General features: G+C 35.7%; 1 protein-coding gene across 1 annotated transcript in view; it reads left to right on the top strand.

The window, feature by feature from the left end:
- LOC129548372 (glycerophosphodiester phosphodiesterase 6-like) overlaps positions 1–12,939 on the top strand; it is a 102,857-nt gene that overhangs the window by 62,150 nt on the left and 27,768 nt on the right. Inside the window, exon 12 of the mRNA XM_055414899.2 lies at positions 231–385. Within this exon, the coding sequence (XP_055270874.2) occupies positions 231–385 (155 nt within the window). The remainder of the gene's footprint in view (positions 1–230; positions 386–12,939) is intronic.

The following is a 12,939-nucleotide window of genomic DNA, read 5'->3' as shown; positions in this document are numbered from 1 at the left end:
GCAGAAACCACCACAACAATCTAAAGCAATTATCTTCCAATTTAAAGTAAATTGTAAAAAAGTTCATTAGACAATATTAAGTCAGGTTGACTCGTTCACCAAAGGCTGGAATCTTTCTGCTCCCTGTAAAATGTACCCATGCTGGAATGGGTCTCCTCCCATTCTACATGGGGCTATTTGTGTCTAGACTGCTGATTATCCACTGAAAGACATCCTATTTCTCCTTGTAGATTGCTTGGTTACCAGGTTCTGAGAGAAAGTACATCAAGAGCAAAGCTCCTGGTTTTCAGCACGTGGGCACATTTTATACCCTTCAGGAACTTGCGGATGAAAATATCACTAGAATAAATGTTGACTATAAGAGGTTGTACTACAATGGATTGAGGTAACTGATCACACCACTTTTGGCATGTATTGCCTTACTTGCACAAAATCTGCATCCCAGCCACGGTGCTTAGGTTCCTGCTCAGGATATCTGTGTGTGGTTATCTGTTTGGAATCCCCTATTTTCCTCCTCTTGCCCCTCCGTTCCTCTGCCAACAAACATTTATCAATGATAGGCTCTCTTCCTGGAATAGTCTTCAGCCCCTTATCCTTGTGTTCCAATGTCTTATCATTGTTGCTCTTTTTCTTTTTATATAATGTTATCAGTGAAAGTCAGAGCTCAAAAAGTTGATGATTTCCTCTGCATTTACCATGTGATCCAGATATCTAGATCTCTTATAGGAATAACCCAGGGCATAATTAAATCATTATTTCAAAAAACTTAAAAATGGCAGATGAATGGATAAGAAAGCCATGTTACATATACACAGTGGAATATTACTCAGCTATTAAAAAGTGCATTTGAATCAATTCTAATGTGGTGGATGAAACTGGAGCCTATTATACAGAGTGAAGTAATTCAGAAAGAAAAACACCAATACAGTATATTAACACATCAGTTCAGTTCAGTTCAGTCACTCAGTCGTGTCTGACTCTTTGCGACTCTTTGCAACCAACTCCCGGAGTTCACTCAAACTCATGTCCATTGAGTCGGTGATGCCATCCAGCCATCTCATTCTCTGTCGTCCCCTTGTCCTCCTGCCCCCAATCCTTCGCAGCATCAGACTCTTTTCCAGTGAGTCAACTCATCGCATGAGGTGGCCAAAGTATTGGAGTTTCAGCTTTAGCATCAGTCCTTCCAGTGAACACCCTGGACTGATCTCCTTTAGAATGGACTGGTTGGATCTCCTTGCAGTCCAAGGGACTCTCAAGAGTCTTCTCCAGCACCACAGTTCAAAAGCATCAATTCTTCGGCGATCAGCTTTCTTCACAGTCCAACTCTCACATCCATACATGACCACGGGAAAAACCATAGCCTTGACTAGACGGACCTTTGTTGGCAAAGTAATGTCTCTGCTTTTTAATATACTATCAAGGTTGGTCATAACTTTCCTTCCAAGGAGTAAGCGTCTTTTAATTTCATGGCTGCAATCAGCATCTTCAGTGATTTTGGAGCCCCCAAAAATAAAGTCTGACACTGTTTCCACTGTTTCCCCATCTATTTCCCATGAAGTGATGGGACCAGATGCCATGATCTTTGTTTTCTGAATGTTGAGCTTCAAGCCAACCTTTTCACTCTCCTCTTTCACTTTCATCAAGAGGCTTTTGAGTTCCTCTTCACTTTCTGCCATAAGGGTGGTGTCATCTGCATATCTGAGGTTATTGATATTTCTCCCGGCAATCTTGATTCCAGCTTGTGCTTCTTCCAGCCCAGCGTTCCTCATGATGTACTCTGCATATAAGTTCAATAAGCAGGGTGACAATATACAACCTTGATGTACTCCTTTTCCTATTTGGAACCAGTCTGTTGTTCCATGTCCAGTTCTAACTGTTTTTCCTGACCTGCATACAGGTTTCTCAAGAGGCAGGTCAGGTGGTCTGGTATTCCCATCTCTTTCAGAATTTTCCACAGTTTATTGTGATCCACACAGTCAAAGTCTTTGGCATAGTCAAGAAAATTATATATGTATATGTATTTCTGTCTCCTTTTACTTATTTTCATATAGGAAATGTTTCTAAATTTTTTCATAATTATTATTCAAATTACTAGTAGTTGAAATTAATTATAATAGCTTCCATTTATTGAACTTTCATTATGTGTCAAGTGGTTGGTAGACCACAGACTCATTTTCAAATCCTGTCCTACCCATCAGACAAGTGAAGACCACACTTATGACTTAGACAAGTTCTGCAAAGTGTTATCCCCATAACAAAATTTTTATAATCAAACAGGGTATTTTCTGGAGTTTCTCTCTGAAGGATCTCACCCCTTATTCTTGTCTTGACTAATTAGTTCATTTCTGTGGATGGTTCTGAGAAGCAGCGTGTGCTTGGAGAAGTTTCTCTTTTTGTTTAGTTGTGGTTGAAGGTGGGTTGAACCAATAGGAGACACTATTAACTATGGAGAGTGTTCAGTTCTGTGTTGATCAGGACTCTTCCTCCACATTGTAGGATATTTAGCATCCAGTGATGTCACTGCATCATTGTGACAATCTCAAATGCCCTAGATATTTCCACATGTCATCTGAGAAAATGACTATTGCTCCCATTGAGAACCATAGGCTAGATGAATGTGTCCAGGTGCATGTTCAGCTTCAGCCCAGGATTTTGTGATTATTTAAGAAGATGCAAATGCTGTCCCAACACTCAGGCATATCTTCACTCTTAGGAACTGGTAAACAGGAGCTGTCCATGTGGCATGCCAGTCATGCAGTCAGAAATGGTGTACCCTCAGCACAAAGACATATCACAAAAATGGCACCAAAAAAACTCAAGTTTCCATATGTGACTTCTTACATAGCCAGCAAAATGATAGAGTATTAGTCCAATTTGAGAACCCACTTAAATTGAAAATAAAAGCCATATCTCATTTGAACTAACCTTTATCTAACTACTGAAAGATTTTGAGACCTGCAACTTGTTTGTTGCTGCTGTAGGGCAAGCTTGCCAGCCTCAAGGCTAGGTACTTGAAATCAGCGGCCATAAGCAGTAGAAATATTGAAACTGAATAGTGCTATTTCTGATGACTCAGTGACTTATTTCACTATCTAAACTTTACATGGTTTACTATGACACTTTGGAAGTTACTTGTTTTGAAAAATTGTCTATAATAAATCTTTTGTTTTTGAACATCAAAAAAGAAAAGTGGTTTAATTTAGCTCAGCAAATATTTCCCAAATAGTAATATGTATATAGACCAACTAGTTTTAGTGAAAAGTCAACACAAGCAAGATATGATTCTTTTTGTAAGGAAACTCATATATTCTAGTAGAGGAGTATAAGAGTTTTTAAAATATACCTACACTACAGAGTGGATCACGATTATTCATGAACCAGACTTTATTCCAAGCACTTCTCAAGAAACACTGAATTTTAAGAAATTCAGCAGTTGTACCTTGTTAGTCATATACTGTTTATGATCAAAATATTTATTCCAATCACATTTCCAATGCAGTATCTATGTTCATTTTGATCAGACCACTAGTGCATTAGAACACCAGTATTCATTTTGATCAGACCACTAGTGCAAGACATTGTGAGCTCACCATTTTGACTGAGAATGCTTTAAATACATTGTTTTAGCCAAAACTATATGAATACAAAGATGTCCTCTGATTTATTTCTGATGTGGAAATTTTAAGTGTTTTTAAAATTTTTAATTTAGGAAACTAATTTGTTGAGGTGAAATTCCCATAAAATTAACCAATTTAAAATAACAATTCAGTAGAATTTAGTACATTCAGAATGTTTTTCCGCTGTCACCTCTAGGTCCAGTACATTTTGGTACTGGACATTTTTATTTTCCCTTTTTTGGTCAGTCTTGCTAGAGGTTTATGAATTGTACTAACCATTTCAAAAAACCAAATTTTAGCTTCATTAACTATATTCTGTTGCAAATTTTCTTTCCTATTTCATTGACTGCTGTTATCTTTATTTTCTTTTTTATATTTCCTTTAGGTTTACTTTACTCTTATTAGTTTCTTTAGGTATAAAATTAGGTGTTTGATTCTAAATTTTCTCTTCTACCATAAATGTTTAAAGCTATAAATTACCATACAAACATTACTTGCATTCCATAACATCCAATTTAAAATATTTAAAAAGTGTTTTATTTCCCACTTGACTCATAGATTACTTAGAAATGAATTGCTAACCTTTTAAAAATGTATTAATGCATCTATCCTTTGTGTTATTTGCTTTTGACTTAAATTCATTGTGTGTGTGTGTGTGTGTGTGTGTTAGTCATACAGTCGTGTCCAACTCTTTGTGACCCATGAACTGTAGCCCGCCAGGCTCCTCTGTTCATGGGATTTTCCAGGCAAGAATACTGGAGTGGGTTGCCATTTCCTTCTCCAAATTCATCGTGACCAAAGAACAAGTCTCTATGACTTCAATATTTTAAATGTATTTAAACTGGTCTTGCCTACTAGATCATTTGTTTTGATGAATTTCCCATGTCCACCTAAAATTGATGAGCTCTCTTCATTTCTTGGATGTGATATTCTGTAAATATTGGTCAGTTTAAATTGGTTGACAGTCTTTTTAAACATTTTATACTGTATTTTCCCCTTCTTTTCTAATGCTTTGTTTGTTGCAGATCAAACTCCCACACAGCATAGAACTTACCTACTATGAAGCTTTATTATTAATTTCAAAGGTACAGCAGTCAATCAAGAGGTTTAGAGAAAGCAAGGAAAGGTCAGTCATTGATTTCAGCTTTGCAGGATTTTTCTTTTATTGGATTCATACTCTATGGCCTACAGTAATAGATAAGAGCTCCAAGTGAGTTTTTGCAGAGCTGTTTCACTTAGACGGGAGCATTTGCATTATAGAACATCTGCATTTGATATTCCCAAAGAGATGTGTAATTTATGTGACCTTCTCCAGGGAACCATGCCTCATAAATCCACATTCTATAATTACTTACAAAATATATAATAAACATTCAACCAGGAAATCCTTTTTAAAAATTATTCTATGCATAAGGCCTCTCTTCATAGTAAATATTATTCTATTTAGAAAAGAAGTAGCTACCATATCGACAAGATTAGACCACTGTTACCTGCCTTCTTACTTCTGTGAGCAGTCTGCCACACCAGAGAAATTAAGGGCTCCAGATACCTCTTCTGTCAATTATGGAGAGAGGGGTATTTATAGCTCCCATTCTGGTTACTGATTTGCGTTATTTGTCACTTCAGCTCTGTTTATTGTTATTGTTATCATGGTGGTTGTTTGGCTTCTTATATTTTAAACACTGTTAAAAAATTACATTTAAATTTAGAATTGTTAGATCTTCTTGGTGAATTCACCCTTTCATTATGAAATATCCATAGTCTCTGGTTATAATTCTTCTCTGAAGATTGCTTTTATTAATATTGCTGCATTTTCTTATAGTTGGTGTTTGTGTGTTTTTTTTTTTTGTCCTTTGTCTTTCAACTGCTTTGCATATTTATGTTTAAAGTGCGTCTTTTATAAACAGAATACTGGTTCTTGCTTTTATATTTATGAGGATAATGTCTGTTTTTTAATGAGAATCGTTGGTCCATTAATATATAGTTTACCTGGTATACTTGGGTTTACATTATAATTAAGACCATTTTTTCCTATGTATCCTCTCTGTTCTTGGTGAGTTGTTTTGGTTGTTCTTTCCTATGTTTTAATTTTTTAGTTAATTTCTGATTCTTTAGTATTCTTTTCTGTCTCCTCTGTAGGCTTTTACATTTTTGAATTATTTTTTAGTGGTTGCCCTAGGGATTATAATCATTATTATAATCTACTGTAAATTAATATTATTCCAAAATATAAAATACAAAATATTAAAGCCTTCAGTTCAGTTCAGTTCAGTCGCTCAGTCGTGTCTGACTCTTTGTGGCCCCATGAATCACAGCACGCCAGGCCTCCCTGTCCATCACCAACTCCCGGAGTTCACTCAAACTCATGTCCATCGAGTTGGTAATGCCATCCAGCCATCTCATTCTCTGTCATCCCCTTCTCCTCCCGCCCACCAATCCCTCCCAGCATCAGAGTCTTTTCCAGTGAGTCAACTTGTCACATGAGGTGGCCAAAGTATTGGAGCTTCAGCCTCAGGATCAGTCCTTCCAATGAACACCCAGGATTGATCTGCTTTAGAATGGACTGGTTGGATCTCCTTGCAGTCCAAGGGACTCTTAAGAGTCTTCTCCAGCACCACAGTTCAAAAGCATCATTTCTAGGTGAATGAAGAGATACATGAGTTTGGATTACAATGAGCCATTGTTCTGCATTCACCTAGAGAGAGTCATTGAGGTAAAGAAATTGAAGATTGGTAAGGGGAAAATCAGCTAGGCCAGATGGATAATGCCTAGGTTGATCATGACAGAAACAAAAAAGAAAGATTAATGCACTGGCTACACATGAACACAGGTACAGGCTGAATCCAAAGGACAGGATATGTTATTTGTCACAGCAAGGCTACTAGGTCAGGAATGTCCCTTCCACAAAGTTCTCCCTCACTTCTTCATTTTTTTCATAATCCTAAAAACAATTTGCTTTCATCATAGCAAACTGTTCAGAATAGATGCATGTCTAAAGAATGGTATGATCATCTTTAAATGAAGAGGTATATAGCAGTATAAATCAGGGACTTCCTAAATACAGAAGTTAACTTTGACCAAAGTATGAGACAAATAAATGTTGACTGGTAAGCACAAATCAACCTACTTATAAACTTAAATACACATGGTTCCTCATACTATCTTGAACTCAATGAAAACAAAACAAAACTGAATATTGGGTGGCTTAGACAAGAAAAAATATTTCCTGACAATTCTGGAGGTCAGAAGTCCAAAGTCAAGTGTAGTCAAGGATGGTTTTTTCTGAAGCCTCTCTCCTTGGCTTATAGATGGCTGTCTTTTCCCTGGATTTTCAAATGGTTTTCACTCTGGATGTGTCTGTGTCCTAATCTCTTACAAAGACAAAAGTCCTATTGGTCTAGGACCACTCTAATGATCTCATTTTAATTATCTCTTTAAAGATCTATCTCTAAATATAGGCTGGAATACTGGAGCTTAGAACTTCAACATGTGAATTTTGAGAGGACACAATTCAGTCCATAACAGTTACTATTCCAAAATATTCTACCTTAGATGTTTTAAGAAAAATGCACATTTTTATGATTGATAATGGGAATATCTCATAGTGTCATTTGTGTTTTCTATTGTAAGTGCTAATGACTTGAGAATATATTCTTTTCCTATTAAAAACATTTCCTAATTGCATCAGCTTAGGAAAATAAGATACTTCCTCCTATCAATTATAATTATTGCAAAAGCTAGTTCAAAAAAAATCCACAGCAACTGTTTTATTGTGAATTCCAATGTACTATTATTTTCTCTATATTTGCACTACTTAAAAATGCAGCTATACTTATTTATTTCAAAACTTAAAAAAAAAAAACAAAAGCATCAATTCTTTAGCGATCAGCTTTCTTCACAGTCCAACTCTCACATCCATACGTGACTACTGGAAAAACCATAGCCTTGACTAGACGGACCTTTGTTGGCAAAGGAATGTCTCTGCTTTTTAATATGCTATCTAGGTTGGTCATAACTTTCCTTCCAAGGAGTAAGTGTTTTTTAATTTCATGGCTGCAATCACCATCTGCAGTGATTTTGGAGCCCAAAAAAATAAAGTCTGACACTGTTTCCACTGTTTCCCCATCTATTTCCCATGAAGTGATGGGACCAGATGCCATGGTCTTAGTTTTCTGTATGTTGAGCTTTAAGCCAACCTTTTCACTATCCTCTTTCACTTTCATCAAGAGGCTTTTTAGCCTTAGGACAACACAAGTCTATTTACCACCTTCTGCCCTTTGTGCTCTTATTGTTATAATACTTTTGATATAAAACCCAGAGTTGTTGTTATTGTTTAGTCACTCAGTCATGTCCGACTCTTTGTGACCCCAAGGACTGTAGCATGCCAGGCTTCCCTGTCCTTCACCATTTCCTGGTGCTTGCTCAAACTCATGTTCATTGAGTTGGTGATGCCATCCAACCATCTTGTCCTCTGTTTTCCCCTTCTCCTGCCTTCAATCTTTCCCAGCATCAAGGTCTTTTATAATGAATCAGCTCTTCATATCAGGTGGCCAAAGCGCTGGAATATCAGCTTCAGCATCAATCCTTCCAGTGAATATTCAGGGTTGATTTCCTTTAGGACTGACTAATTTGATCTCCTTGCAGTCCAAGGGACCCTCAATAGTCTTCTCCAACACTACCAGTTTGAAAGTGTCAATTCTTCGGCGCTCCAACCTTCTGTATTGTCCAACTCTCACATCCATACGTGACTGCTGGAAAAGCCAAACCCAGAGTACATTTGTATTGTATTTTAAAAAATAGTCTATAGTATTTTTTAAACTTTTTATTTTGAAATGATTGCATGTTAACATGTAGGAAATAATACAAAATGATGATGTGTGCCTTTTACCCAGTTTACTCCATTGGTAAAACTTGTAATAGTATGATATCGAAACCAAGGTATCGATATTGATAAAACCCACCAACCTTACTCAGATTTCCCAAGTTTTACTTACATTCATTTTATGTGTGTTTCATATATATAGTTCTGTGCAGTTTTATCATATATATGTTTGTGGTTCTTAACAGCACAACCAAGATAGACTGGTTTAATCACCAGAAGTATTACTTTTTTTTTCTAGCACAACCAATTAGCATAACTCATTATGAGAAATGATAAAGTATCAGTCATTATAATTGCAAGTGTTGACAATTATTCAAAGTCATTAACATCTCAAGACCTAAGATAATACAGACTTATTGAATTTTAAAGATGTGGGGGTAAGGTAGGGAGAAGTTGCTCGGAATACCTTCAGTTTTGCATAGGCTCAGTAAACATACCCCATGAATGATCATTTCCAGTTTTTTGGAGAGGTGAAGAGAGATTCTTAAGATACCACTAGCCTGGATTCCTTCCTTATTAGCCACAGTGCTACTGGAAGTTGCTTCTCAACATGTAAATGTCAGTGTTTCACTCAAACACCCTGAGGATTCCCCCACTGCCTGTAGGAAAGAGTTCAGTCTCCTTAGCCCTGGATTCAAAGCTCTTAATTTCCAGCTCCAGTTTTTCTTTTCTTTTTTTTTTTTTTTTACAAGTGTGTGTGTGTTTTAATTTATTTATTTTAATTGGAGGCTAATTACTTTACAATATTGTAGTGGTTTTTGCCATACATTGACATGAATCAGCCATGGGTGAATATGTGTTCCCCATCCTGAACCCCCCTCCCCACTACCTCCCCATCCCATCCCTCTGGGTCATCCCAGTGCACCAGCGCTGAGCACTCTCTCTTATGCATAGAACCTCGACTGGAATCACCAGAAATACTACTTTTGTTGCCCTTTGATAACCACACTCTGTTTCCTTCCATCTGCATCTACTGACCTCAGACCCTAACCCCTCTCAATGACTAATCTCTTCTGCACTTCTAAAATCCTGTCATTTTAAGAAAGTTATATAGAAGAATCACAGAGTATGTAACCTGTTGTGACTGGCCTTTCTTCCATTCAGTATAATTCCCTTTGACATTCATCCAGATGGTTGCATGCATCTACAGTTTTTTCAGTTTCATTGACAGTATCCCATTGTATGAATGTACTAATATTTATATAATTATTCATCAGTTGAATGATATCTGATTGTTTACATTTATTATAGATAAATGTTATGAACATTTTAGTATAAGTTTTCATGAGAACATGATTTTTTAACTAAGAGTCTATAACTTACTCAGATTCCCCATTCTTTAAAAAGTGTCTTCATTGTGTTAAAATATATATAAAACTTACTTTTGCGATGATTTTTAATATAAAACACCGTGGTTTTAATGTACATTCACTGTCACCACCATCTACCTACCTAACACTTTTCATCTTGTAAACTCAAATTCTCATTAAACAATGAACCCTCATCAATCCCTCATCAGAGTGTTTCTGTTTATGATTTTGATTCAGGTAAGTGTAATCCCACTCCAGTGTTTTTGCCTGGAGAATTCCAGGGATGGGGGAGCCTGGTGGGCTTCCGTCTATGTGGTCACACAGAGTCGGACATGACTGAAGTGACTTAGCAGCAGCAGCAGCAGCAGCAGCAAGTGTAATCACATATTTGTCTAAGACTAACTAATTTCACTTAGGATGAAGTTCTCAAGTTTCATCCTTGTTGAATTCATTCAGTACAGAATTTCATTCCTTTTCAAGGCTGAATAATAGTCTATTGTATAGAGCATTGTATGTATGTACCACAGTTTTCTTATCCATTCATTAGCTGATGGACATTTGGGTTGCTTCTTAGCTCTTGTGAATGAGGCAGCTTGGAACATGGATATATGAATAGTCCTTCAAGACCCTGCTTTCAATTCTTTTGGGTATTTACCAGAAAGTAGAATTGCTGGATTGTATGCATTCTTTTTTTATTTTTTTGAGTAAACACCATATTGTTTTCCACAGTGGTTGTAAAAACAGGACAGAAATGTTCTGAGTTTTCCATGTTAACACATCCTTATTGATTTCTGGTTTTTTGATGTAGCCATCCTAATGGTTTGGTATTTGTTATTCTTGGAATGTTTGATGAAATTCACCAGTGTAGTCATTGGGTCCAGGAATTTTCTTTGTTTGAAGAGTTTTGGTTAATGATTCAATTTCTTTACCCATTGTAGGCCTATTTGCATTTTCTTATTCTTTACTGATTTCTGATTCAGTCTTGGTAGATTTTATATTTCTAGGAATTTGTCCATTTCATTGAGTTTATCTAGTTTGTTTGGATATGATTCCGTATAATACTCTCTTATAACCCTCATATTTCTGTTAAATTGGTGGTAATTTTCCCACTTTAATTTCTGACTTCAGTAATTTGAGTCTTTTCTCTTTTTCATGTTTGTATATCATGTTAAAAGCTTATCAATTTTGTTGATATATTCAGAGAATCACCTTGGGTTTCATTGATTTTTCTCTGTTGGTTTTCTGTTCTTCGTTTTGTTTATTTCTGTTTTTATCTTTATTATTTTCTTCCTTTTGCTTTTTCCATTTTCTTAAGTTTTAAAGTTAGATTGTTGATTTGAGATCTTTCTTTCTTTTTTTTAAATGTTCACATTTAGATATACATTTCCCCCCATGCACTACTTTTGCTACACCCCATGGATTTTGTTTGTATTTTCATCATATATCCAAATATTTTATAGTTTGCCTAGTGATTACTTTTTTGATCCACTGGTTGCTTGAAAGTATATTAAGTTCTACAAATATGTAAATTTTCATTTTTGTTTTGTTATTGACTTCTAACTTTGTCCTGTTACCTATCTTTTTAAGTCTATCGAGATTTTGTGGCCAAACATCTAGTCTGTCCTGAAAATGTCCCATGTGTACTTGAGAAGTTTGTGCATCCTATTGTTGGGTGGAGCATTTTGCATATGTCTGTTAGATACAGTTAGTTTCTTATATTGATTGAGTCCTCTTTTTCCCTTTTTCTCTTCTGTCTGGCTGTTCTGTCTATTAATAAGAGTGGGGTATTAAAATCTCCAACTATTATAATACAGTTTCAGTTCTGTCAGTGTTTATAAATTTTGCTTGTCTGTATTATGTACATAAATGTTTATAGTGATTATATTTTCTTACTGTATTGGAACTTTTATTAATGTTCAAAAAATACAAATAAAAAGAAAAAATGGTAAATCTATACAATGTAATATTACTCAGCCATAAAAAGGTACAAAATTGGGTTGTTTGTAGAAATGTGTATGGTCCTAGAGTCTGTCATACAGAGTGAAATAAGTCAGAAGGAGAAAAACAAATATTACATATTAATACATATATATGGAATCCAGAAAAAGGACAGAGATGTACCTATTTGCAAGGCAGGAATAGAGACGCAGACATGTGGACACTAAAGGGGGGGAAAGGTGGGATGAACTGGAAGGTTAGGATTGACATATATATACTACCATGTAAAAAATACCTAGTGGGATACCTGCTGCATAGAACAGGGAGCTCAGGTATATGCTCAGCGATGACCTAGATGGCTGGGTGTGTGGGGTAAGAGGAAGGTCTAAGAGAGAGGAAATAGATGTATGCAATAGTTGATTCACTTTGTTGTACAGAAGATCTAAAATTGAGTCTCTTGTAAACACCATGAAATGTGGTTTTATGCATTCTGCCAATCTCTGTTTGATTGGAGAGTTTAATCCATTTCCATTTAGAGTAATTATTCATAAGGGAGGCTGTTGTCATGTTACTTCTGTCATGTCTGCAAATATTTGTTATTCTGTTTCTGTCATCTGTTTTAATTTGTTATTTCTATATACTTTATAATCTTTTACCCCTGATTTCCTGCCTTACTGTTTTCTTTTGTTTAGTTGTTTTTTGTAGTGAAACATTTAAATCCTTTTCTCATTTCCTTTTTAATATATTATATACCTAATTTCCCTATGGTTACCATGGGAATTGCACTTACCATGTAACATTATGACACTGTGATTGAATTTATAACAGCTTAAATTCAATGATATGCAATAGCTCTTCTCCTTCACAGGTCCAGTTCTACCCCTTTTGCTTGTTGATGTCAGAAAACTTCATCTTTTTCCACTGTGTGCCCCTAAATATAAAATAATAATACTTCTAAGTGTAGTAGTTTCTCAAATGATATTGAAAGCAACATGTGGAGTGATAACCAGGGTTACAAAAATACTAGCTTTTAGACTAATGATTGTGTGTTTTTTCTGTTTAAGTGTTTCAGTCTTAAATTATGTGAAAAATAAAGACATATTTAAGTTGTTGTATTTACAGACCATTTTTACAGTAATGCTAGATTTTAAATTTGCCCACATATTTACTTTTACTGAAATCCTTATATTAC

Source organism: Moschus berezovskii, chromosome 25 (genome assembly GCF_049115385.1).
Source record: "Moschus berezovskii isolate FMDL1 chromosome 25, NW_MosBer_1.0, whole genome shotgun sequence".
Taxonomy (NCBI): Eukaryota; Metazoa; Chordata; class Mammalia; order Artiodactyla; family Moschidae; genus Moschus; species Moschus berezovskii.
Note: the sequence above shows the minus strand (reverse complement) of the source record. Positions and strands in the feature narration are given on the sequence as shown.